A 27,957-nucleotide genomic window follows, 5' to 3' on the forward strand; every position below is an offset into this window, starting at 1 on the left:
TGTATCTGCCTCTTTGTGGCCTGACTGACACTAGAAATTACCAATTTTTTTGAAGGCCAGTTCCTGCTAAATCTGGGTGGCTGTACCTGTAAGAAATCCTTAACTGTCTGCATCTATTTCGCTTTATCCTCCATTTTCTTCAACACCTCTTCTGCTTTAGCACCAAACAAAGTATCATGCTGTAATGGAGCATCTAATAATTTTGCTTTAACATGATCAGACAGATTCTGTTCCTTTAATCAAGCATGCCTTCTAATAACAGAACCTGTAACAGCGGCCCTGCAAGAGGCCTCCAGTGAATCATAACCACATTGCAGACTATGCTTTCCCACTTGTTCATAAATCCTGCATTTCCTTGTTCTCTGAACATTCAGAATTTGTCAACATTTTCTGTTTAAGCAGTGACATTAAATATTGCTGATATTTAAGCATATGAAACTGACAATTTAAAGCCCTTACAGCCAAGGTAGCAGAAGTGTAAACTTTTATCCCCCATCTGTCCAGTGCCCTATAATCCCTATCAGAGGGGACAGGGTTTTTTGCAGTGGAAGCCTTGACCCCTTTGGGACCCTAAGATATAGTTTCTGGGTCAGCAGTGGGGTTTTTATATAGGAATTTATGAGAGTCTGGGACCCTGTAGTATCTGTCTGCCTTAGCAGGTGCAGGGGGGTAAAGAGTCAGGAGACAGGCCGGAGTCTGAAAAAACATCATCTACAATGTCTAGAACAGGTGGAATAGCAAGAGGTCTGTGCTGAGGTAGTAGCAGAAAGTCTCTGAGCCTTTTTTTAGATTCTGAGTAATCTTGGCACTCCCAGTGAAAATGCTCCCTCATGGTATGCAGGGTTTCCCCAAAAGAATAATCATCAGGAGGAGAGGCTGATGGAATGGATTCTTCAGCATCAGAATCCTCATAGGGAGGAAAAGAATATTCCTGTTCAGAAGAGGAATCAGAGGAAATTGAAACCTGATCAGAAGAATCATATTCTGTCTCTTGCCTAGGCTTCTTATCAGGAGGGGGATGGGAATCCCTGATCAAAGTAATTAGGTCTTCAGCCATTTTAAGCATCTGTTTTTTAGGCATGGAAGTTTGAGTAGGACAATGCTGTACTTGTTTCTTTGTCTTTAGAACTGCTTTAGTCTTTGAAGCTGAAGATGGTTTAACATATAACTGTGTAGGTCTGAAGACACCCTCAGAAGCAGATGCCTGCTCAGCAGTTCCGGACCCATCTGAGGGAATGATTTCCGAGTGTCCAATACCTTGAGTATCCAGAGGCCCAGTTGGCTCCACTTGGGAGTCGGAAGCGGCCTGTGGCTCTGAGGTAGCGGGCGCCAGGGGCTGTGAAAGCGCCTCACTGAGAACCGGCAAACCGGCGACTGGCCTAACGGAGGCCTTGTCGTCGGTTTTGGACCTCAGATGCCTATTCTTTTCCTTGCATTTTTTGTAAACTCCGGTCGTCGGCTGTTCCGACGGCATTATATAGTTAAATCTTTGGCCAAAGTAATGAAATGCAAAATCGAACAGACGCTTAATAGTGCGTTGGTTAAATCTAGCACAAAACCGACAGCTAGCAACATCGTGGTCAGGGCCTAGGCAAGGAATACAGTAAGAATGAAAATCCTTATGAGGTATTTGCTTCCCATAAGAAATACAACTGTTAACTTTTTCTGACATCGGTCTGGAGCAAGAAAAAAGTTTCCCCAATGGGGTACTTAGCTTTAATGAAGACTTCGGTTCTGAAATTCGGATTTGAAAATCTCAGGAGTCGGCCGACCAGCACTTGCAAACTGCTTTTGATTCAGGCACCCCGCGGCAAGAAAGACTGAAGAAAATGGAGTTGGCTACATCTTTTATACCCCTGGTGCTCTGACAGCAGGGAAGATGCGACAGCAACCGACGCCGGACCAGGACTTTGGAATTCAGGCCGACTGCGGGTAGCCTGCCAGCAGGATAACCCAAGAGTAATGACTGCAACAGTAAAACACAATGAACAACAACTGTACAAAAGACCAGCCTGCCAAATATTAGTATATGCATGAAACACAAAATCTGGAAATACACATCCAAAAAACTGTCAGGTATAACAGCTATTAAGCTGTATACTGAAGCTTCTGTTTCATTTTTTTTGTGAACTTCACTACTACATAAAAATTTTGCAGAGTATTATGGCTGGTGAGGATTCTCTTACCCTGGACTACTGCTGCACCTAACAGGTTCAGTTCTCCCATAACTGTGTCAAGTACTGGAACAGTCCAGAGGATGTGTCTAAACCTCATTCCACATTGGCCGGCAAAGCTACACTACAGATAGATGGGGCAAAAGATAAGTGGTCTGTGGAATGAGCAGTGGCACAGACAAAGTCACTAACCATAGGATGAGGCATATTTTTATTCCATTTTTAGGTGTAATTGGATTTGATTGGAGGGGGGGTACAAGAGTTAGGCTCCGTCAAGTCAGGGGAGAGAATACCAGACAAACTGATGGCACTACACAATGTATCAAAATAAGCACTTAGTTTCCTAGTAATAAGTATGTTTTCTCAAAAAAAACAGTTTGAAATGTGTTAAGAATTCTTTTACAATTGACAGAAGTAAAGAATTTCCACTACACAAAGTCCAAACACCAAAGAAACCGCGCCAAACCAGTGTTAAGATTAGCTTCACACACTTTAACCACATTAAACTGCACAAAATAAAATTTAATAGCAATTTAAAATATATTTTCTTGTATTTTTTAATCCAAACTATTTCAACTAGTTTAATTATTTGTTTTTAAAATACCTTTAGTTAATAACTTGTGACAAAGGCAAACTTATATTTTTATAAAAGTAATCAAGCAATATTTATTTTATTTTATTTTGCATTTGTTTACTGGGTAGTGTCCGACTGGGCTTGGTAGCCTGTCTTCAGCGGAGACCCGGGGAGAAAAGCTCCAATAATGTACAGTACAATATTAGACATGTAATTAGCACTAAAATTGTAGTTACATATTACGTTCACATTTACAAACATTATACATCACATATATTGGTATATTTTCTACAATCTTAGCAATCAATTCCTGCCTTCTCTTAAACCCCATTCCTCCTCCAAAATGTTTTTCTGCATGTTTTGTTCCCACAATTTCCATTTTTTTGTATGCAATTTCCTTTTTCTAAATATACCACTTTCTGTTTTTTTTTTAATTTATATTACAACATTCACTAATTCAAGCATCGCTGGTTATGATTTTGATTTCCATTTTCTAGTATTTGCTCTTCTAGCAGCCACCAGAATTGCACTTACAATGCATTACTATGTCTAGGCAATTTAGATCCTGTATCCCAGCTCAAAAAAAATATTTCCTTAGTTAAATTCATTTGCTTGCCCAGATTCCTGATAGAGTACTCGATAGGGAATTTTTAAAGTCTGCCAACTCGTTACTTTCCCAAAACAGTGAAATTCCAAATAAAAAAATTCCGGTCACCACAGCTGAAGCACACACTTTTAATAAAACAAAAACTACTAACACGTAACAAACAGGTAAGCGCTTTCATTGACACAAAGTCCGCTTCTTCAGACCATTAACAAAATATACAAGGTTATTTACATTTATAAAAAATTAAAAACCGCTCCAGTAGGAACAATGTAACAATTCAGAAGCACTACCCACTAAGGATTTAAACAACCAATCCCAGAAATTAACCATTTAACAATACAGCCCACTGGGGATCTAAACAACCAATCCAAAGGCACAAAACTGACACACCTATTTAAAGTTTTGTTTAAATATTCATGTCAGAAGGGTACACATCCCCCTAAATATGTATAAAAACTAACAAATATTAATGTTTAAGGGGTCAGGACTTCAAAACTGGCTTCACAGACGCATTCATTTAAACCTAAGGTTGCCACCTTTTCAAATTCTCAAAGTGGGACATTTTGTGTAGAAATGTGAGATTATGTGGGACAAAACATACCCAAGGCTAGTGCAAAGGACAGAGCTTCACTTTTTTTTGCCATAATAAAATCTTATTCATGTAGCATTTCAGTTGATGCTATTTCATGAAACACTTAGGTATTTCAGATGCAAAATAACTGTTTTATGCAGCTATTAAAGAAAACTTAAGAACATTTTTTGTCCTAAAATCTCAGGAGATTTGCCTTTTTTTTTTAGTTTTGTTTTTGCAGGACACATCTGGCCAGAGAGGGACAGGTGGTAACCCTATTTAAACCATGATACACATTTCCCTTCAACTACAATATCCATTTCTTTTCCTTCTTCTCAGTGCTACATTTGAAGTCACCACCCTTTATAATTTCGTTTGGACGGCTCAGCGGTAGTGCTGTCGCCTCACAGCAAGAGGTTCTCCGCTTCGATTCTCTGGTGGAGTACCTTCTGTGCAGAGTCTGCATGTCCTCCCTGCATTCGTGTGGGTTTTCTCTGGGTACTCCGGTTTCCTCCCATGTTACAAAGATATGCATCTGGAGCATTTCTCTGAAGGTCTCCGTTGAAAATTGACTTCATTCTAAGTTGGACTTTCCTGGTAAACAAATTTTAAATAAATAAAACCAACTCCAAAAAGAGAAACTTAAAGCTATTATCATTACCACTGTCTAATATATGTTTTGCTAAGGAATTAGTACTCTTATGATTCCATATATCACCTACGTGCTCCAATATTCTGTCTTTGAACATTCTATTGATTTGCCAATATAAAATACAGTACAAACAGTACAACTAGCATAAAGTAGTGAATATAGTAACAGAGATAAAACATCTGGAATTAGGATCTTTAGAAAAGGGAAGAAGCAAACTACATAGGAAAAAATGGGAATTGTGGGGAAGGATATATGCAGAGCAGGAACAAGGTTTAAGAGGCAAGATTTGAATGAGCCATATAATGCTTAACCGACAATGACTGGATGGTTTATAAGTGATGCATAATGTTTGCAACTACAGCTCTTTCAGTAGTGCCTGTGATGTAAACAGCTTGCAACTAAAGTGGTATCACTTTATATGTTTTTCATTTATATAAATAGAAGATTGCCTTTGTCATATGTGAAAATTTAATAAAGATGTTTAGGGAAGAAAAAGAGCATTGTTATCCAGAGCAGCATCCATTACTTTTGCTTTGATGTCATCTAACAGTGGTTGAAGCCTCAATCACGAACATCTTCTAAGGACAGAGCCAGAAGCAGCTGCTCTAGATGATGCTTCTGCTGCATCATAACTGAATTTGACCGAGTGTCATAGCTGTTTGAGAAGCTCTTAAAAGCGACGTTACCTGATTTTTAATGTCAGAATCTATATGGAAGCTCTGAAAGAGCTTGACAGGTCTGAGGAAAAAAGAGCCAAGGCATACCTAGATATGTGTGTGTCACAGTTTATAGCTCAAAAAGCTAAAGTGGCATAAGTGTAAACCTTCCCAAGTCTTTCCATTATTTTTCCCTCCTTATCTGAAGGAAGAAGCTTTGAAGATGGTAATAACCTAGAGGATTTGTTTGAAGCAATGGATACCACAGCTGGATCAGCCAAAGGACATTTTTAAAGGAATATGCAATCATCAGCCACCTTATAAAATCCGCCAGGCCTTTTAGGTGCAGGAGCCTTTGAATCTGTGGCCTTAGAAGCAGAAGAGAAAGCATATAAAAATCCTGGCAAAACAAGTGGCATAGCAGAAGGAGAAGGAGATTCCATTTATAAAAGGTCATAATATCTTTTTGGATCTCAGAGACCTGAGAGCAGTCCCATTTAAAGAATTATCTCATCTTGTTTATAGTTTCCCAAAAGATATTTCTTCCACTGGAGAATCTGCATCATTGGATTCTCCCTCAGGGGAAGCATATTCTAAAGGGGATGTAATTTGAGTTGAACATGCCACAGAACCCTCATCAGATGAAGCCTCATCCTCTGAAAACTCCTGTTCCATAACCCTCCTAACAGGGGAAGTAGTAAAGGAGGAAACAGAAACAGCAGAGGAAGGCTTAAGAGCCATTAAAGCCTTAATCAATCTCCGTGAAAAAGTATCCCAATCTGACTGAGGTGATTTAGCAGCTGGAAGGTGCTTTGTTTTTACTTAACATGCACCTGTGCTTGATGGCAAGTGAAGGACCCGACCGACGTAGGCCTGCCTTCACCAACCGACACTGGGACCTCTTCCTGAACAACAGTCTGAGGTATGTCTCTGGACCCTTCTGACACAATAAGCCGTGGTTCTTCTTGTCCATCTGAAATGGACGTCTACACTGCCTCTGAGGACGTGCCTAGTTCAGATTCTTTAATGGCCTCTGAAGTGGTACCCACGAAAGAATCAGACCCAATCTCCGAACATACCTCTGGGTTTTCACTAACTTCATGGAATACGTCTGCAGAAAGTGATGCAGTGGAAAACAAATTCAAGCCTAAGCTTACTGACCTTCATCTTCAAAGTCCGTTCGACCGAAGGACCCACACAGCCCTCCATAACATCTTTACCTACTCTTTTTCAAACGTTGGTTCTCTAAATAAAGACTCAAAGCCGAAAGATGGTTTCACAAGGTCTTTGGGACAAAAGCCTGAAAAACAGCACAGGAAAGGTGATAATGATTTGGGCCTAGACAAAAAAAGGCAAAGATCGTGAGTGTCCTTATGTGGAATTTGCTTTCCACACCTACACTTGCCCTTCCTGGATAACATGAACGAAACAAAAAAGGCAGTAGCAATGAAAATCCCAATGGGACACTTATCTGGAAGTAGCAAACGAAAACAGACAGCAGACTGACAAACGAGTCACACACTCTGAATGGCAGTAGAGAAGTTCTGGGGATTGTACATGCGGATGTCCTTTTATTGCTGACGTTCAACAACCTGTGTGTGTGATGTCCCACGTACTTGCAATAGCTAAAAGCTGTTGTATGCTGGCCAGACGTCAGGTCGCTTGGGGCGGAGGTCCTCTCACATGTTAAGAATACTGCAACATTAAAATAAAAGGACAGTACCAGCATCATCACCAGCTGACCGAAATGAGTGAGACCAACTAATAAGGTCAGTGCTGCTGACTGAGTGAGTTTGGCAGCCACACAATACCTAGAGGACTCCCTGACTGTCTGAATGGATAGACATGGATTACTAGAAAGTAATAAGCAAGTGTGCACTGTTCTGCTCTCCGACTGTGTCCAACAGTCCAAGTTATTTTAATATTTCCTGCTTTTTTTAATGAAAAAAAATATACATAGTAATTAGCAAAGAGGATAAAGGCTATCACACACAATACCTCCTGAAACTGAAAGCTTTTGGAGAAAAGGTGGTGAATATACCTCTCAACCATCTAAATTTTTGCAGAATATCCAGATTTTTGTCTCAAATTTTTGGTTTGTTCCATATATAATTTGTAGTTTTCTGACAAATCACTGAAGATTGAAGTCACTAAATAATTAATATACATTTGAGCTTCCTTCAGAAAAGGAAAGTTAACACAAATAATGTTACTCCAGCAACTTTCTAAGTTAATAAGAGCAATATTTAAAATCTGCCCTTATTTATGGGCCTTTGTCCCCCACCACCTCTTTATTTTGGGATTTGTCCAGATTTATTGTGCTAAGAAAGGTTGAGAGGTATAGTGGTTCAAAGGTAAGTACTAGGCTATCTGCCCAAGGGCATTTATAAGCCTAGCCAGAGTGTTGGCTTTCGCCTCCCCCTTAGATTAGTTCCCTGTGACACTGACCAGCAGAGCCATTAGTTCCCTGCACCTCTGTCCAGCAGAGCCACTACAGTGATCCCCGGAGTAAATTTTATGTTTCCCATCCACCTGTCAAGGCTTCGTAAAGAGTGCTAGTAAGGGGCTCTGCCTGACGTATATTGGAATTTTGTTCCAAAGCATGGGGAGTCTCTGGGTCAGGAATCTATCCCTCCAGCACGTCCTATTTAACGTTGTGGTAAGGTTTATATCCCTAGAGCATGTGGCTCTCAGGAATTTTTTTTTTTTAGGTGGAGCATATCCATCAATTCTGGATTGGACATGGCCTTGTATGTCAGGCATAGATCACCTCTGAGTAAGCGGTATGCAACCGAGTACAGCTGGAGTTTCTTTAGTCAGGCTGCATAGGTCATCTGTTTGAGACCAGTAATCCTCTTGGTGAGGTACTTCTGTGGTCTTTCCAGCTGTTGCAGGTGTCTTGTAAGGTACATCCCAAATGGGGCATTGTATTCTACAATGGGTCTAATAAGTGATGAGTAGAGAGGCACAATAACCTCCTTTGATCTGGATGCAAACCCTTTTGAGATTAGGTGGGCCACATAGAAGGATTTTCTAACCACCTTGGCAATATGATCATCAAAGGAGAGATTACTATCTAACTTGGATCCCAGATCCCATATTACTTTTGCTGTATTTAGGGGACCACCACTTATGTGGTAGTTCGTGGGTACTTTGTTTTTTCAAAGGGGATGACTATGCACTTTTTGGCATTCAGCTTGAGGCCATGATTTTGACACCAGGTATCCGTCTCAGTGAGACCCTTCTGGAGGGTGTCTGTATCAGCCGGAGAATCAATTATGGCTCCTAGTTTGCAGTCATCTGCGAACTTGGTCAGCCAAATCCTCCTGTGCTTGCCTGTACCAATGAGAAGTATATACCGAACAGGAGGGGTCCTAGGACTAAGCCCTGAAGGACGCCACTTGTAACCAGTTTAGAGTCGGACCTAGAGTCTGCAACTCTCACCATGTGGGTTCTGTCCATGAGCCAATTTGCAACCTGTCTCATGATGTAGGGATTAATGTTCACGTTGGTGAGCTTGTCTATAATACTAGAATGGGGAATGGTGTCGAAAGCCTTTGCGAGGTCTAGGTAGGCTGTGTGGACCTCCTTACCCTCGTCTAATGCTTTGGTAACTGTCTCGAAGAAGTCCACCAGGTTTAGGAGGCATGATCTGCCCTTAACAAAGCCAAACTGGATGGGGTTCAAAGTTTGGAGGTTCCCAATGTCTCTGTTAATGAGTTCCATGATGATGCATTCCATAGCCTTGCAGACCAGGCTAGTCAGGCTTATATGGTGATAGTTGCTGGTGTCCGTTGTGGTGCCACCTTTGTGGAGTGGGATAACTGCTGCTGTGTGCCACTCTGTGGGTACATAGCCTGTAGAGAGGCTGAGTTTGAATAGTGTGTTTAGGTGGGGGGGGGGGGTAGTTCATTTTGGAGCTCTTGTAGGACCTAGCCTAGGACACCGTCCGGTCCCATTGAGTCTGTGTTTTTAGCTTTGGATAGGGCTGTTTTAACCTGTGTGTCGGTGATTGCCGGGGCCTTACATTCTTCAGGTATGGTTATGGGCCCTTTAGGGGGTGAGAGGGGTGTGAAGTTTGCACTAAACCTGTCTGCCAAAATGTTGGCAGTATCAGTCGGTTCAGTGTATTTTGTGCCATTCTGCAGCAACTCAGAGCAGATCTGAGAGTTTCAACTTAGGTTCTTGACATAGCTAAAGAATGCTTTGTGATTATCTTTGGAGTCCTTGGCAATTTTTCTTTCGAAGCTAGCTTTGAATGATTTAATGAGGGATCATAGTTTCTTGCTGATACTGATCAGGGATGTCTTTCCTTCTAGGGAGTTTGCTCTTTTCTGTACTAGTTTCCTCCTTCTATTGTAGAGCCTGTTTATGGCAGGAGTCCACCAGACTAGTTTACTTTTCTTGGAGGAGTGAGTCTTGGTTTTACTTGGGATAGCATGACCCATGCATTCCTGCAGATGGTCATAGAGTGCACCTTTGTATAGGTTTCAGCAGCCTGGACAGCACTATCCACTGGCATGGGGGCTGTGAACCTTTCCACCTCAGTCTTAAGTAACTTGAAGTTTGCTTTTGAATAGTTTTTTTTACGGTGGTTTCCTTGAATGGGGTTGGGGGCGGAATGTGGATATCCAGAGTGATTAGTCTATGGTCTGATCTAACCAGCGAGGGGTTGACGTCAGGTGTGGAACACCGGTCACCCATGTTGGTGATGACCAGGTCCAATATGTTGTTCCCTCTGGTGGGGGTGTTGACCAGTTGATCCAGGGGGTTCGAGTTTATAAATTGTAGGAAGCATTGGGCAAGGGAGTTGGTACTTGAGTAGTTCTCCCAGTTAATGTTTGGGTAGTTGAAATCACCCAGTATTGGGGTGTTTGGTAGGACCTTCATATTTCCCAGTGTCTCCAGAAATGCAGAATGGGGGTCCTGGGTCAAGGTGAGAGATCTGTAGCAAGCTACAATTTGGATTGCAGTTTTGCCCTTTGTTAGTTGCACTTGGATGATCTCTGATGCATCGTGCTGCGCCACTAACTTGGAGGTGAGAGTGTCCTTGATGAAAATGGATACACCCCCGCCTTTTGTGTTTCGGTCTGGGTTCTGTGGCCGAAAGGTATGGTATGAGTTACAGCCTGGTAGTGCAGGGGTGCACTCTGGACCCTTAAACAAGGTTTCTGTTACTGCACAGTTATCAATGTTCTCCATACTGAGGAGTGCCTCGAGTGCGTGCATTTTGAAGTTTAGACTTCTGGTGTTGAGTAGCATTACCCTCAGTTTTTGGTTTCTTGTGATATTTACAGTGGTGGGTTTGTCTTTTGAGCCTTGCCTAAAAAAGGCACTACGAGGGTGGCAAGAGCCTTTGCCAGTATTCAAAAGCCTAAGTGTGACAGGTGCAAGCTATCTCTTGCGAAGCAATGTGGCTTGTCGAGCATGTCATCCCAGGCAGACAGATACTGGATCCCCTTTGAATGACACCAAAAACTTAGCCAATTGCTGAAATTGATAATTTTTTCTTTGTACTGTGGCATCATTCGTGGTGACAGCAGGATGCTACTCAGGGTCACACCTGCCTGGGCTACATGATCAGAGAGTTCTTCCATGTCTGTTTTCATGTAGTCCAGGGAGGTACGTCTCAGGTCATTCACACCAACAAGTATAATGACAGAGTCGTATTTGTACTTGTTCTGGAGTGACCTGAGTGCTTGTGTTATGTGGCGGATCCTGGCACCCAACAGGCAGCTAACTGTAATCTTTTCCTTGTCCAGCCTATTTAGTGGGACATCAGTGTGTCTGACTATAGAGTCTCCTATTACTAGTGTGCTGGGTATGTTATTTTGCCTTAAGGGCTGTTATTGCGCGACACACTGATTATGTGAAATATGTGTTTCATGGTTGGTGATGGATTGTGGAGGTTGCTTGGGTGTCTGCTTGGAGGTCTCTGTTGCTTTTGCAGATTTTTATTTAGAGCTTCCAAATATGTTTTCGTGTATTTATGTGTGTTACTTGCCTGTGCTGGTTTGTTAGGTCTATGTGAGACTGGTGGTGTGTTGCAAGTATCACCCTTCTCCTTTTGACTGTCAGTTGCAGTCTTGGGCTGAGAGTGCCTTGCCTCCAGTCTGGCTGTATAATTACATCTCTCGCATATATTAGTGTTTGGTGGTAGGAGGCGAGGGTTGTATGTGTACATGACGCAGTTGTAACATGGTGAATTAAACTTAATAAATGTTTGTTTGTGTCTTTCAGCTTTTCCCGGTTAGGGGTCGCCACAGCAGAACTCCGGTCCACTAATGATTGGCAGTTGATTTTTATGTACCGGCTCGCCAGGCCTGATGCACAACCTTCAACGAAGGTAAGCCCATTCACGTATGTCTCCACGCAGAAGACGCTCTAGCTGAGAATCGAATCAGACAGCATCTTACTGTGAGGCAACAACGCTACCGCAGCACCACCACCGCGGGTACAGAATTACACTTAATAAATAATAACAAATAATTAGAGTTACTGACTTCTTTTACTTCAGAAAATATACGTTAACTGGCATTCTCCTATTCTGTCAATATCTCAAGTTAATAGCGCAAATATTTTAAAAGCGTCTCTGAATGTCCCTAATTATTTCTGGATTTCTCCCTGATTTGATGAGAGCTATGAATGATGTATTCCTAAAAGTAAAGACCGATTTGAACAGTGTTTCATGGAAATCGGAGACGGAGATAGACAGGCATACAAGTATAGTGGGATACTGGTATAATGGGGATGTGAGATATGCGCATGTGTGTGTGTGTGGGTGGGGGGGACCTGGTCCATTGTCCTGCTTAGGGCCCCATTAGACCATGATCCTGCTTTACTTCCAAATAACCATCTACGGAAATTTAAAGTACAGCTTGCAGTCAGTTTATTATTTAACAATATATATAGTCTTAAAAAATACTGTCTGTTGTTGTTTATGTTAGCTGTCACTACTGCAGATGAAAGCACTTAACTATGGATAATAAAGGAATACTGTCTATCCATTACTTGGCTTAATTCCTGTGGAACTTGAAACACCTGCATATTGTTGGTTCTATAAATCTTACTAAGCATATCAATCAACTGGAAAGACCCCAGAGGTCCACAACTAAAAAAATATCTAAACCTACTGGCAAGACATAAATGGCAACTGGGCCTAGTTGCCTTGTATATTATGTGATCTAATTAATAGGAACCTTATACACAGAGAAGAACAGGAAGGCAAGTTAAGAATAACAAACCAAAAAGTCCATTGCACTTCTTTGAATATTTCTGTTTTGAAAAAAAAATGATGGATAAGTATAACTTGTTAGATAAGACTTGTAACTAAAAATTATGACAGTCTAGTGGCGATGGAGCATGGAAACAAAGAACGCATAGAGACAGACTATCATTACAGTTATAGTAGGAAAACTACTTTTGGAAGGAGGAAGTTAATACATCAGACAAAAACTAATGGTATATGTAAAAGTTTTATGCAGCTACAGGGTGGAAGTAATTAGAATGGGATTGTAAGAGAAACAGTAAATTTTCAATCAAAAAAAGGAGACTAAGAATCAGGTACATAGAATTTCACACTGGGTTCTGAAACATTCTAAGCTTCCTGTAAAACTAAAAATATATTTTAAATCACCTGTTTTTTGGTATGGAGGAATGGAGCCCTAACTGTGACCCAGGTGACTGGGGTTTGGTGAAGCCAGGCATGGAAGGGGGGGAATGAAGGAGCATGGCCACTTGCCTCTTCCAGTAGATGGGTAGGTATGATTTCCCTGGTGATGCCCTGGAAATACACCTTCCATGTTTTTTGGGCAGAGCCAGAACAGCTTAAAAGGAACATCACCTTGCAGAAGTAACAGGATATCCTGCATGGTTAGCCCACTGTATTTCCCCAACCTCACAGCTAAATCTGATTAGGGACATTAGGGTTAAAAATAAAAGAAAAATCATGAATCAGTCCTGAGGGCTGCCTCAATAATTGCCTGCCAGGTCAACACTATGGAATATCCCCAAGCTTAGCCTTAATTGCCTCCAAAGTATGCTGATGATACTTAAGCATGTGAAAAAGACAATTCACAGATCTAATGGGAAGAGTTGCAGAGGTATAGACCTTTTTACCCCACCTGTCCAAGGCCCTAGACTCCTTATCAAAAGGTACAGGGTTTTTAGCAATAGTAGCCTTAACACCCTTGGGACCTTGAGAAATAATCTCAGGATCAGCAGTAGGATTTCTGAAAAGAAACTGATGAGAATCAGGAACCCTATAATACTTACCAGGTTTTCTGGGAGCAGGAGGAACAGAATAAGAAGTTATGTACTCACCATAACGTTCCATCTGAGTAGGTAAACTTCATTTGTCAGCAACCTTTGGGAATCGGATCCAACCTCGGATCCGAGCCGGCAGTTTTCAACAGCTTTAGATCCGAGCTCCCTACCCATAATCCCCTGCCAACCCTGACTGACCTCAGATCAAGTTTGCCCAACAGCAGAAAACTGCTAGCAATGACTAATCCCAAGATAAATGGGTAAAACCCATGGACCTGAGTATGAGAACATTTGCAAGTGAGGGGGCAGGAAGGAGGGACAGTTGCTGACAAATGAAGTTTACCAACTCAGATGGAACGTTATGGTGAGTACATAACTTCTTAATCTGAAGTAGTTAACTTCATTTGTGCAGCAACCTTTGGGACAGAGTCCCCAGCTACCTCTTGGGCGGCCTTTATGGAAGGATGTTCCGGAGCACTGCAGAGCCAAAGGATGCTCTCCCTCTGGAGATAATGTCCAATTTGTAGTGATTGATAAAAGTATGAGATGAAGCCCAAGTGGCTGCCGAGCAAATATCATCCAAAGAAACTCTAGCTCTGAAAGCCACAGAGGTAGACATAGATCGAGTAGAGTGGGCATGGACTCCTTGAGGTGCGGGCCTGCCCGAACTGTCGTATGCTAAAAGGATGCACTGTGAAATCCATCTAGAGAGAGTGACTTTTGATACAGGTTTACCCAAGTTAAATTTGGCAAAGGAGATGAACAACTGGTCGGATTTCCTATGACCAGATGTCCTGTGGATGTAGAAGCGAAGTTGTCTATGCACATCCAGTAAATGTAATTTGCATTCCCCTTTGTTATGATAGTTAGGAAAAAAGACCGGCAAGTTGATGGACTGGTTAATATTTGACTCAGAGGCAACCTTGGGAAGAAAGGAGGGATTGGTCCTGAGGTAAACGCTATCCTTGTGAAAGGTCAAGTAAGGGGGTTTTACATTTAGGGCCTGTAGTTCAGAGACCCATCGAGCCGAGGTGATAGCGACAAGAAAGACCGTTTTCCAAGATAAGAATTTAAGATCTATGGAGGCTGCAGGCTCAAAAGGGGGAGCTGTCAAGGCCTGAAGCACCAACGTTAAATCCCAAGGCGGGACCACCTCCTTCACTGGGGGTCTGAGCAAAAAGGTGCCCTTCAAAAAGGTCTTACACAATTTCGTGGTGATCAAACGGCCCAATTCATTTCCAACGTGATAATGAAAGATAGCTGCTAGTTGGACCTTGACTGTGGAGGAACTAGCTCCTTGATGAAACAGTCCTGACAAAAAGTCTAATACAGCGGGCAGAGGAGCTGTAAAAGGATCCAGATTTTTGCGTTCCGCCCAAATGGAGAAATGTTTCCATTTGCTGCTATAGAACTTTCTAGTAGAAGGCTTGTGCGCAGCTACTAGAATGGTTTTAACTGGGGAAGAGATACCGGGAAGTCCTAGCTATGAGTGGAACTGGAGCAGCCAAGGCGTGAGCTTGAGGTTGTCCAGGTTCGGGACTGGGAGATCTAGGGGGTGGGATATTAGATCCGGATGGGGATCCAGAAGACAAGGAGGATTCACGAAATGAGACCAAAGATAAGGGAACCAGGTTTGACGAGGCCAAAATGGGGCAATGAGGATTATCCTGCTCCCCAACCGACTGGCTTTCTGAAGAAACTTCAGTATTAGAGGAAGAGGAGGGTAAGCATAAAGAAGACCGGGAGGCCAAGCATGCACCAGAGCGTCTCTCAGGGGTTCCCCGTAGGGGGAAATGAGAGAGAAGTAGTCATAACATTTTGTGTTCGAGGGAAAGGCAAAGAGATCGCAACAGGGTTGACCCCATTTGGCGAAGATCCGATTCGCTATCTCGGGATTCAGAGACCACTCGTATGGTAACAGGATGGTGCGACTTAGTTTGTCCGCTAGGATGTTGGACCGTCCCGGAATGTGTGATGCTATGAGAAAGCGGTTGGTGGAGATAGCCCATTCCCACACTCTAATGGCCTCTTGACAGAGTGGGTAAGACGTGGTTCCTCCTTGTTTGTTGATGTACCAGACAACCGACATGTTGTCCGTCTGAATCGCAATCGTTCCTATGGGAAGAAGGTCCTGAAGTGCTTGCAACGCTAACAGCACTGCCCTCATCTCTAGGATGTTGATATGCAGTGAGGTCTCCATGAGGTCCCACGTGCCTTGGACTGTCCTGCCCGAACAATGCCCCCACCCCCACCCTAGGCGGAGGCGTCTGTGGTCACCGTGGCTACAGGAGGGGTCGTAGAAAAGGGGCATCCTTGCTGAAGGTATGGAGATTGCAGGCCCTGCTGAGGGGGATGGGATGGCTCAGAGGGTAGTGAAGAAGGGACCACTGGACCTGGAGGGTCCATTGTAAGACCCTCATGTTCAAACATGCCATTGGTAGTAGGTTGATCACTGCCGCCATCGAGCCAAGAGCCCTCAGGACCAATTCCGCTGGGGTAGCTGGAGATTGTAGAATGGCCTGCACATGTAGCCTCAGGAACAGTAGCCGGTCTGTGGTCAAGAAAGCTAGGAGCATGTTTGTGTCCAATCTGGCCCCTATGAAGTCTATAATCTGAGTCGGAGTAAGAGACGACTTCTCTATGTTGATAGTGATCCCCAGCTGGGGAGCTAGACGGAGAAAGTAGTTTCTGGCTGAACAGAGTAGATGCCTTGTCGAGGCGGTCAGGAGCCAGTCGTCCAGGTACGGGAAGACCTGAATTCCCTGGAGCCTCAGGTGGGCCGCTATCACTGCTAACACTTTGGTGAACACCCTGGGGGCTGTGGTGAGACGAAAGGGGAGGACCCTGAATTGGTAGTGACTGGCTCCTAGCCGGAAGAGGAGGAACCTCCTGGATCGCCTGTCCATCAGAATGTGGTAGTACGCATCCTTGAGGTCTATAGAGCACATCCAATCATTCTCCCGTAAGAGGGGGAGAATGGATTGAAGAGTGACCATGCGGAACTTCTCTTTGGTTACTGACAGATTCAGGGAAGAAAGGTCGAGGATTGGTCTCAAGTCCCCCATCTTTTTTGGCACCAAGAAGAACCTGGAGTAAAACCCGGACCCGCACTGGTCTGGGGGGACGTGTTGGATGGCTCTTTTTCCCAGCAAATGTTGGATTTCTATTGCTGCGGCCTCCCTCTGATCGGGTGAGACATCGGGGAGGTATCTGTGGCTGCGTGGGTAACGAGAGAAGGGAATCTGATATCCTCTGGATATGATGCGAAGCACCCAGTGGTCTGTCGTGATGGACTCCCAAGCTGCTGGGTGCTTCGAGAAACGCCCCCCGACTGCCTCCAGAGTGGAGCAGTCGGGCAACCCCTCAGGGGTGTTGCGTGGGTTGGTCCGAGAAGGGTTCTCTGGATCCAAAGTTCCATGGGCTCCCTCTGCCTCTAGGGCGGCGTCCACCCTGCCCTCCTCTGCCGCGGAAGGGCTGGGAGTCTGGAGCGGAACGGGACTGTTGCGGCTTCCGGAACCACATCTTCTTCTGTCCCTTTTGGTTCTTAGAAAAGGACCTCTGGGGAGCAGAGAAGCGGACGTCTTCCTGTCCTTTTCTCTCTGGACCAAGGTATCTTGCATGGTTTTGCCAAAGAGGGCAGAACCATCAAAAAGGGCATTAGCGAACAATGCCTTGAAGGGCTCCGCGAAATCTCAGTGTCGGAGCCAGGCCTGACGTCTCATAACGAGGCCCGCTCCGCCGGCTCTAGCTGCTCCTTCCGTGGCATGAGACAGAAGCTGCATAGAGGTGTTAGATATGGATCGTAGAGTGGCCATCTGGGTGGAGTGCAATTGTTTGTCCTCCGCCGACATGGACTCGGGGGGGGGGGTGACACAGCATACTCTTTAATAAGGTCCAGCTGCAGTCAGAGCACGTGTGCCATGTAGTTCAGTGACCTCACCGAGAAGGTCACTGAACTAAACACCTGCTTCCCTAGGCGGTCCATCGACCGAGGGACTCTCCTGAGCAAGTTCCCTCTTGGTGGCCGCCGCCACCAACATGGCATCTACCAGGGGACCCTTACTCCAGTGTGACTTGTCAGGGGGTGGGCTAAGGATCTTGTCCGGGCACTTGGGGACTGGCTCCACAGTGTCCGGCTCCTTCCACTCCCTGGTAGTGATCAAATCTGCCAGGGGGTCGGCCGGAGGGGACACCCAAGAGGTAGACGGGCCTGCTTCAAACACCTCCAGGAACACAGATTCGTCTGAGGTAGGCTTTGGGGCAGACCACCCCCCCTTTATTCTGAGCATCTCCATGATGTCACCAAATAAGACATCTTCTGGGGGTGATCTTGAGGAGCCTTCCCCTTCCTCCAAATCCTTGTCCTCACTCAAGGAATCGGGGGAGTCCACGTGCCTCCTCTTGCACCTTCGCTTGTGAGGGACCTCCTCAGGGGGGCTGTCCGAGGAGGTCTCACCAGCAACATCTTGTTCCACCGGAACTACCTGGGACGTCAAAGCAGTCTGTCCCTGGGTCTGGGTGATGGAAGCCGGGCCCAACTGAAAAGGAGTGCAGGGTGGAGCCATGAAAAGGGTCAGGGGCCTGGAATCCCTCGACAGAACCCTCTCCACCACGTCGAATGCCGAGGGAGAGCTGCTCTCTTTGGGATCCGAAAGCAGACTCTCCCTCGGATCCGATGGATCGGGGCCGGCGCCGAAGCGATTGGATCTGACGGACCAGCATGCTCCGACCCGGACAGAGCTGAAGGCATACCGATACCGCCGGATCCGAAGCTCAGCCCTTGGCTCCGAGAGCTCGGATCCAAAAGAAAATGGACCTGACAGACTCGAGGGAAGTGTCGGCAGCAAAGTACCCGAGACTATCGGCGCCAACACACCCCCGGCTCCAAGGCTGCCCGGCTCCGAAGACTCCGAACCCGGGAAATGGGACGGAGAAGGAGCTATCGAGGCAAAGGAGGAGGTCGACCTCCCCCCCGGAGGGGGGGGGGGGAGGCAGGAGCACTCCCATCTGCAGTTGGGCCTGGAGGAATCTTCTCATCATCCGGTCCAAATCTGCATATGTGAGACTTCTTGTGGATCTCGATGAGGCCACAGAGGCGGGGCGGGAGTGTTGCCTCAATGACCTCGACGGACATCGGATCTCCTCCTCCTCAGGACCTGGTGAAAAGCACGGGGACCGGATCCGAGAAGGAGGAGAACCAGAAGACCTGGAGGGAGAAGACCGCTTAGCCGGGGGGGCCGAAGCGGAGGCCTCGGCCTGCCGCTTGTGGTGCTTCTCTCTCTTCTTTTCTTTCCTAGCCTCTTTCTCCTCTGAGCCTAAGGCAGGAGGTTGTGTCCCGGCCGGGGGGAGGGAAGCAGGAGTGGCAGCCGCTGCGGGAGCCACGGAAGGACCGGAGGTAAAGCTGAATCCGGAGGCAGAAGACCCGCCAGAATCAGCTTAGACCTCCGGTCCTTAAGTGCCCTGGGGTTGAATGCTGCACAAATGGTACAACCAGAGGACAGGTGTTCAACACCAAGGCACAATACACACCGAGTGTGGCCATCCGCTGAGGACAGCTTATGGCCACACTCGGTACACTTAGAGAACATTAACTTTGGGGCCTCAGACATACTGAGAAAGTAACCACACACACAAGGCCCCAAACACACACACACACACACACACACACACACACACACACACACACACACACACACACACACACACACACAACACTGACGGAACCATGAAGGTAGGGGAAGGAAAACTATTAAGGTAAACTAAGAGAGTTTAGACTATAAGGGGGTTAAACACACTCTCACACCAAAATTTAAAGAAAAAGATTTGAAAAAGTTAAATTTTTTCTCACGAAGAGACGAGAACAACAGGAGACTCAGGATCAAGCTGCTGAACGAAACTGTGGCAAACTAGATCTGAGGTCAGTCAGGTTTGGCAGGGGATTATGGGTAGGGGAAGGAGTTTGGAGCTCGGATCTAAAGCTGTTGAAAACTGCCGGCTCGGATCCGAGGTCGGATCCGATTCCCAAAGGTTGCTGCACAAATGAAGTTAACTACTTCAGATTTAAGAGTTAAAGAATTTTCCATGAAAACATAATCCACAACTTCCAAAACAGGAGGTATAGCCAGAGGTTTATGCTGTGGCAAATCCAAAAATTCCTGGATCCTCTCTTAGACTGAGGAAAATCCTGACTTTCCCATTTAAAGTGTTCCTTAAGAATATTCAAAGTATCCCCAAAGGAATAATCTTCTAGAGGGGAGACAGAGGGGATAGAGTACTCAGCATCAGAATCCTCAAAGCCAGAAAAAAGTTGAGAATTTCCTTCCTCACCAGCAGAAATACTGGAAATCTCAGAATCTGACTCAGATAAAACATCAGGAGACAATTCCCTAGTCCTCTTAGAGGGGGGGGGGGTGACAGCCCTTAATAAGGGAAACAAGATGACCAGCCATCTTTACCAACTGGGACTGAGGCACAGGAAGGGAGGCCGACACGCGCTTGTGGGTAGATTTGCGGCTGAAAGATTTGCTAGTAATCCGGAAGGACTCGCATGGCCTAGCAACTGCAGAAGTCTGAGCTAAGGTAGTAAGTCTGGCTCTGGTCTCATGTCGAAGAGAAGAAGCGTCAGAAGCCGGTGTCTGCATAGTGGCCCCGGACCCATCTGAGGCGGCGACAGGTGGAGGGTCTGAAGACAAAATAGCAGCCTGCAGCATGGAGGACTCCGTAAAGGTCTCAGCAGAGGCCTGCAACTGAAAATCTGCGGACTGTACGGGCTGCGAATGTGCCTCACTAGCTACCGCTGAGCTGACGACCAATTTCACCGGCCTGTCGTCAGCAGCTTTAACCCTAGGCCTGTCACAGTCCTTGTCCTTGCGTTTCCTAGGTATATCCGAAGTCAGGAGAACAGAAGACGCCATATCGACGAACTTAGGTCCGACTCCGAAATACTTATATAAAATCTTAGCTCTATGGCGTATGGTACGCGGGTTGAAGGAAGCACAGAGATCACAGTTAGGGACATCGTGCTCAAGGCCCAAACAATGTTATACAATAGGAATGAAAATCACGGTGCGGAATCTGTTTTCCACAGGAAAGACAGTTATTAACTTTATCTGACATTTGTTAAAGCAAGAAAAGAGGGTCCCCAACGGGGTACTTATCTGAGGGCGTCTTCAACTTGGTAATCGGAATGCAGAAAGAGGGTAAATGGCCGACCGGCACTAGTGCAAACTGCATCTGCTTCAGGCTCCGCGGCAAAAAAGACTGTGGAAATGGCATCGGCCGCCTCCCTTTATACCTGACATTCTGACATCAGTTTATAGCCAACGTCATATACTGAGGACTCTGGTATTTGGGCCAACTGAGGGCTACTGGGAGCCAGATAACCCATACATTAGGACTGCAACAGTGAAACACAAAGAACATCATCACCTTGCAGAAGTAACAGGATATCCTTCATGGTTAGCCCATTGTATTTCCCCAACCTCACAGTTAGCTGAATCTTATTAGGGACATTAGGGTTAAAAATAAAAGAAAAATCATGAACCAGTCTTGGGGGCTGCCTCAATAATTGCCTGCCAGGTCAATGCTCTTCACACTGATAGAGAATGAATGGGCCGACTGCCTGGTGGGGCTGGGTGACTGGCAGGCAGTGAGAGCAAAGTGATTCAAAAATACATTGAAAGCCACACGATAAGAGGATATGCTCATTTAAATCTTGTTCAGGTGAAAAACACTGCAATATATTTATATGACTTTCTGTCACAGAATAAGGCATTGATGAAAGGAAATAAACCATGACAAATCAGAACACTCAACAATGAATTATGTTATATGGTTTGCTTGAAAGCCTATCAAGCACTAATATTAAGCAAGTTAATTATTTAGCTTTGAAAATATTTTGACATGTATGGAGTGTTGTGTGCAAATGTACTGTACAGCAGAGACTGGGTTAATGTGGATGAAGTAAATAATATAAAATATTTGATAATTAAAGGAATGGGGCAGAACTGAGGATAAAAATTATTTTAAGCTGAAAAATATATGTATTACTTTGGATAGTCAATTGTTCAGGTATACTGTAAAATGTGATTTTGATTTTTACTGCTATAACTTGATGTTTATTGAACAAACTAAAAGCAACTCCTGCACTTTTTACTGTTAAGTATTATGTGATGTTTAGCATTCAATTAAACTAATATTTCAGGCAGTTTTAGTATTAATTCAACATCTTCTCCAAAGAATATCGCTTTGAGAGTGCAACCTTCTTCCTTCCCAAATGATGTAGTGCTATGTCAGTAATAGAATATAAACTCAGACACCTGGTGCAGGGACAGAATTGAAAGCCTTCTGATCTTTCCGGCATAAAAGGCGTGTGTGAAGTTGCTAAGCCATAAATTCTTTTTATATGGAGTTTCAAACTCAGGAATGATGACAGGCATATGGAACACTTGCAAATGATGTGTGTTATATGGGATGGTTGGCTTAAAGCTTTAAGGAGGAAGACCTAATGAATTAAAAAGTTCATATGGAGTTTTAAGAGGAAAGCAAGAATATACATTACTTATTGAGAAGTGATAGATCCTTAGAATGCACTAGATGTAAAATTAGTACATTTAGATTTGGGAAATGGTTTTAAACGGGTGGCAGAGGCAGTGGAGACATTTTTAAGATTTGTGATGACTTCTGTCTGTGTTGCTCAATGAACAATAATACCTGTATCACAGTTTTCAATGTAAACGTTTCTACAGGAAAAGGAAGAGAACCACACATCTATACAGAACAAAAAGTGGTACATATTTGCAAAGCAACAAAAGTATCACAAAACCAACTTAAAAACTATGAACTTCCATGGAAATGACTATAACCATTCATCATTGCTTCCTTTTAAATACCTAACAAGCAGGGACTGGATGGTTTTCTGGTGATGCTGTGAACAGAATCTACAAATGCATAAGTACCATAAACAAAGAGAAATCGTGTTAATTTGAAGGCATTTACCTGGTAATGATTATGCTGCACCATATGTTGAGGGCTTTGAAAATATCCTTCACTAGACCTTGGACTTGGATAACCAGGTCTGCTTGGCTGTTAATATTGGCGAGAAAAGAAAAAAAACATGTTTCAGCAAGTATTTAAAAAAAAAAATTAACAACTGATTTAAAAGGGTCCCCACAGACATGCAGAGGACTAGTAAATCAGTCAATAATAACCAATGATAAATCAGTAAATCATGCAGTTAAGACTTGTTATTTTGCATACTCCGTTATCTTTAGAAGACAAGCAGAGATTACAAGTGTTAAGCAAGCAACAAATGAGTATTGATCGATGGCTTACTGCCGTACTAAAAGTTAGGTTAAAAAATTGCATACTACTGCAAAGAAACAATTTGTTTCTCATTAAAGTCTTCACTGCCTACCTCTGAACTGGTAGCTCTCAAGAGTACTGCAGGGACAGTGTTTTCAGGCTATAGTAAGAAGTTGGCATGCATATTTAAAACAATGTACTTACAAGTGAAGGGTTAAGGTGTCCTCTGATATAACAAATTTATTTTGCTATAATGTGTGTGTGTGTGTGTGTGTGTGGAGGGAGGGCAAGGGGGGTGTGAAGCCCTAACTCATCAAAAATGAGAGAATGGTGACATAAGTAATGAGATGCACCTTGTGTCTTGGACTGTGCTCTACCCATCATGGATCCTCTTTTTTTTTTTTTTTTTAATTTTAGTCTAAAAGATCTGAAATGAAAATGAATTGTTGGATGCAACAAGGTATAAAAACTGACCAGAAGTGCTATGAAAGCAAGCTGATTGACATGGCAGAACAGCACTATGATTAATCTGTATTACGCACTTTATAACACTGACTTCTCATGGTACTGTAAGCAAAATAAAAGTAGACCAGTCACATACTGACACAAAGCTTAAAAAAATGCACCTTTACAGAAATGGAACATAGTACACTGCGAGCTGTCAGCATCAGTTTCTCTTTCAAAGTTTTGGATGAGTGCAGCATCAATGTTAGTACAATTATAAATAGTTGTAAAGCATAGCTGTACTACCAGTGTAAGTGGTGTGAATCTCATTCACTTCAATAAACAGTGGATTCAGTATTTTTTGCCCAGTATTTTTTTTACAGAATCATGTAATCAGCCATGGAAAGGAAGCTGCACACTAATGCACAATAACAATTTTTTTGCTTCTCTGTCTCAATTCCAAACACCACTGCACTGAGCTAGAACAATGTTTGCATTTTCATATCCTGGTTTAAAAACAACTAGGCTCATTTTATATATATATATATATATATATATATATATATATATATACTATAGGACTCAAACGGTAAAGTTTAAAAAAAAAAAAAAAAAAAAAAAAAAAACATTAAACCTGCTTTCTATGCAGAGGGGCAAGTCCCCCTGCACCCCCACACCCCCCTACTTTAATATTCTCACTCCAAGGTTGCACTACAGTGGGGAAAAGGGAATTTTCCTTTATCTGCACCGTAATATGACCGGCACTACGAACATACTTATCCGAAAGTGCTGCTTCAGTGAACAGCACTTTTGGTTAAGTATGCTGAGTGATTTCTGCTTCGGTGGAAAGTGCATTCGGGGATCTGTACGGATCCCATATATATATATATATATATATATATATATATATATATATATATATATATATACATATATATATACATACATATATATATATATATATATATATATATATACACACACACACACACACACACACACACACACACACACACACACACACACACATGTTGTTTGTCTTTTCGGCTTTTCCCAGTTAGGGGTCGCCACAGCGGAACTCCGGTCCGCTAATGATTGGCAGTAGATTTTTATGGTTCCGAGTTGCCAGCCCAACGCCCAACCTTCAGCGAAGACACGCCCATTCACGCATGTCTTTCAGAGGCCACTCGACTGCGGGGGGGACATGCAGACTCCACACAGAAGGCTCTCCAATCGAGAATTGAACAGAAGAACCTTTTGCTGTGAGGCAACAACGCTACCACTATACCATCACAGCTTATATATATATATATATATATATATATATATATATATATATATATATATATATATACATATACGTATACACATATACATACATATATATATATATATATATATATATATATATATATATATACACATATACACACACAAATATATATATATATATATATACACACATACACACACACACACACACATATATATATATATATACATACATTCATACTTAAGATACATACACACACATTTTGGAATGCATATTATTAAATGTCACACAATGTAACTGACTAAAATGCAAAATTAATTTCTGTCTATTAGTTACAGGTCTCAAAACAAGGTACCAGGACACCATCCACAAGAGTAAAAGCATAAGGGGAAAATATAAATGACTACAGCAGCTCATAAATACAAAAACAAATTGAAAAAGACTGAGGAAATAGTAAACTTAAAATCTATTTTGCCACATGCAGTGAAAATGGTGGTAGAAGGGGGTCACACTAAACATACAAACCTGTCAGTTTTTGTTTGGAAACAGATACTGAAAGCGATTACATTGGTAAAGCAAGACAGCTGAGATGGGGTACTAAGAATTATGGTTGTACGCATGTTAACTTTGACTAAACTGACATACATACAACCAAAAAAAAAAAGATTTCCTTAAAAATTACACAGCCTTGTATATGAGCTGGCAAAAAATTAAGGTGAACAAGTCAGTGTTATCTGCAACTGAAACCTAACATCGATGAATCAGTTAAAAACGAACAAAAAAAAAACTACTCCCAGGAAGAGAGGCTGGTTCAAAATCCCTGTACCTCAAAAACAGCAAGAAGATGAACCTGAAAATGCAGAAAGATCCTAAAGCTACAAGGCCTTGTGTTAAACAGAGAGCAGGTCAGACTGCATACCACATACACTGCTGTGAAAAAAGTACGATAATTAAATTAATCCAGGTCTATAGTACCTAAGAAATAGGTAGTCATGGCAATAACTGGTCAGTTAAAACATCAAAATGCTCAGCAACTTGAAGCAATGCTGCACTTCCAGCATCAGAAAGCACTGTGTACTTTGCTTCTTCAACTAGAGATATTAGAATGAGAGAGGAAGCTTGGAATGGAACTTTTAATGAATAAGACAGCTGTGGATATGAAATACCACATTCTGAAGGTCCAGATAGGCAGATTACAAATGTTTACAGTAGAAATTATTCAATTAACAAGTTCCTCATTTGCAAATGAGGGGGTTGGGAGGGTGGCCTAATGATTAAGGTGTTTGCCTTACAAACACAAGGTGCCAGGTTTGAATCTCACAAGGGATAATTGGCTAGGCTTAAAATGGCCCACAAGGGCAGTTAGTCTAGTACTAATCTATGAATCTATGAATCTAAAAAACTGCTGGACAGATCCGTGAGTAATAAAGAAACAAGATATATAAGAAAGTAAGAAGACACGTTCTTATCATATCAGCTGATCTGCAAGAGAACTCCCTTTTAGACTGGGTCCTTTGTTTGAATCTATGCTTTCTACCAATGAAAATTCAGACTTTTTGACTGAAGTTCCTATGATCAGGGAAAGCCATGTGGCTAAGACAAGGCATGTGAGGTACACAGTACAGACAAACTCCAACGACCAGCAAAATGCGATACATGACACCAATATTGAATCAAGATGATAATTTCATTACATATTCTTGTATATTCATATGTCCAGACCGGTTTCGGCTTCCCAGCCTTCCTCAATGGAGAGAAAATTTTTTTTCAAAAACATAAGATAATCACAAGCATTTATATTGTTTCCTAACCAATGGAAACAATGATACAGCCCAACCTAGTGGTTGGAATGTTTTGACACATAATGAACTGCACCATAATAGGTTGAAACTAACAATTCTAGTATACATATATAAAACTGTTTACATTGAGATGCCCAACAAAATCAGTTATATCCCTTGACATGTTGTAAGTAAAAAAATTAAAAAAATATATATAGGGGAAATAGCCCTTGAGTTTTATGGAAATTTGAGTAACATATCCTATTTATGAACACTTATATTTCCACCTTCACAATCTATTTACATTGGGTCTATAACTAGTTCAATACATCATGCTAACCAATGCATGTTATATAACTTGTGTATATATATAAAAAATGATATACATATGCTGAAATATCTGAGCAACAACAGAAAAACTGTTCATCCTACAAAAATCTCTAGAATGTAATAAACCTAGAGTTCATATCATATTTAATTAAAATATTCTCATATGTTAAGTGTCAACATTTATATCTGCTCCACAATATTCAAACCTGTATATATTTATAATGAAACCAAGTAACCACAGGAAAAGTACTGATTCCAAACGGAGATACTTCCACAAGTTTATTACTTGTAAACACGAAATACAATGTAACGAACTTTGAACGTGCGAACAAAAACAAAAAAACAAAGTAATGAGTGAAGTGCTTTTCGTCTGGATAATATCCAAACTTCTTCAGACATTCGTTTACCTCTCACAGTGAGTTTAAATAAACTCCTGTATGTAACTCAACCAATCAAGTCACAGACCGTTCTCGTAATTAGTATTTCAAATCACCGCGACTTTTCCAAACCATTTAACTAACATAAAACTTCAAATTTCACATTTCGGTTACATACATCATAAAATAAATAAATAACCTACTAAATTAACGTAACCAACCCAAAACCCTAAGCATTTGTTATACATTTAAAAATAAAAATCCAATACACTTTTTCGTATAATATCAAGTATTTGTCAGTATTGTAAACATGTTCCCTAAAACTCTTTCGTCATATCCTAGTTAAAACAAGTGGATAGTCCATTTAAAATTAGGTGTTTACAACACAAATACTACTAATATAAAAGAGTAAACATATCTATTAGTATAGTGAACCATTTTTGTATATATATATATATATATTAATATGGTAAAAAGTTTTTTATGTATATATATATCTATATATATATATATATATATATATATCTATATATCTATATATATATATATATATATATATATATACATATATTAGAATCTAGCTTGAGTGAACTATAGATACTATGTTAGATGTTCTTTTCCATCTCTAGTGTACGTCTCAATCATAGGCTGCTAGTCAGCCTAAAATAAACTAAATATTTATAACTTTTTCTTCTTTTTCTTTTGTCTTAGAGGGCGGTGTATATATGAGTAACTTAATCGGGGTTAACTCCCTTAGGTGTACTTAACCCTAGGTTTAAATGTATATTGTTGTTCTGTTCTTTTTCAGATTTTCAGGTAACCAAGGGTATCCTTCCAAATAAACGAGGACAAAATCGAACAGGTCTCATTTAGTCCTGGTTCCATACATGCTCCTAGGAGCATGTATGGAACCAGGACTAAATGAGACCTGTTCAATTTCTTTTATATTG

The 27,957-nt window shown here is 42.4% G+C and overlaps 1 protein-coding gene across 13 annotated transcripts in view; it reads right to left on the reverse strand.

Annotated features, from left to right (window-relative positions):
* PTK2 (protein tyrosine kinase 2) overlaps positions 1-27,957 on the reverse strand; it is a 4,250,095-nt gene that overhangs the window by 621,985 nt on the left and 3,600,153 nt on the right. For all 13 annotated transcript variants that reach the window (XM_044067250.1, XM_044067257.1, XM_044067247.1 and 10 more), the window contains one exon: positions 22,497-22,583. In XM_044067250.1, the coding sequence (XP_043923185.1) occupies positions 22,497-22,583 (87 nt within the window). The remainder of the gene's footprint in view (positions 1-22,496; positions 22,584-27,957) is intronic.

This window comes from Protopterus annectens, chromosome 3.part1 (genome assembly GCF_019279795.1).
Source record: "Protopterus annectens isolate FY-2018-M chromosome 3.part1, PAN1.0, whole genome shotgun sequence".
NCBI classification, from domain to species: domain Eukaryota; kingdom Metazoa; phylum Chordata; order Ceratodontiformes; family Protopteridae; genus Protopterus; species Protopterus annectens.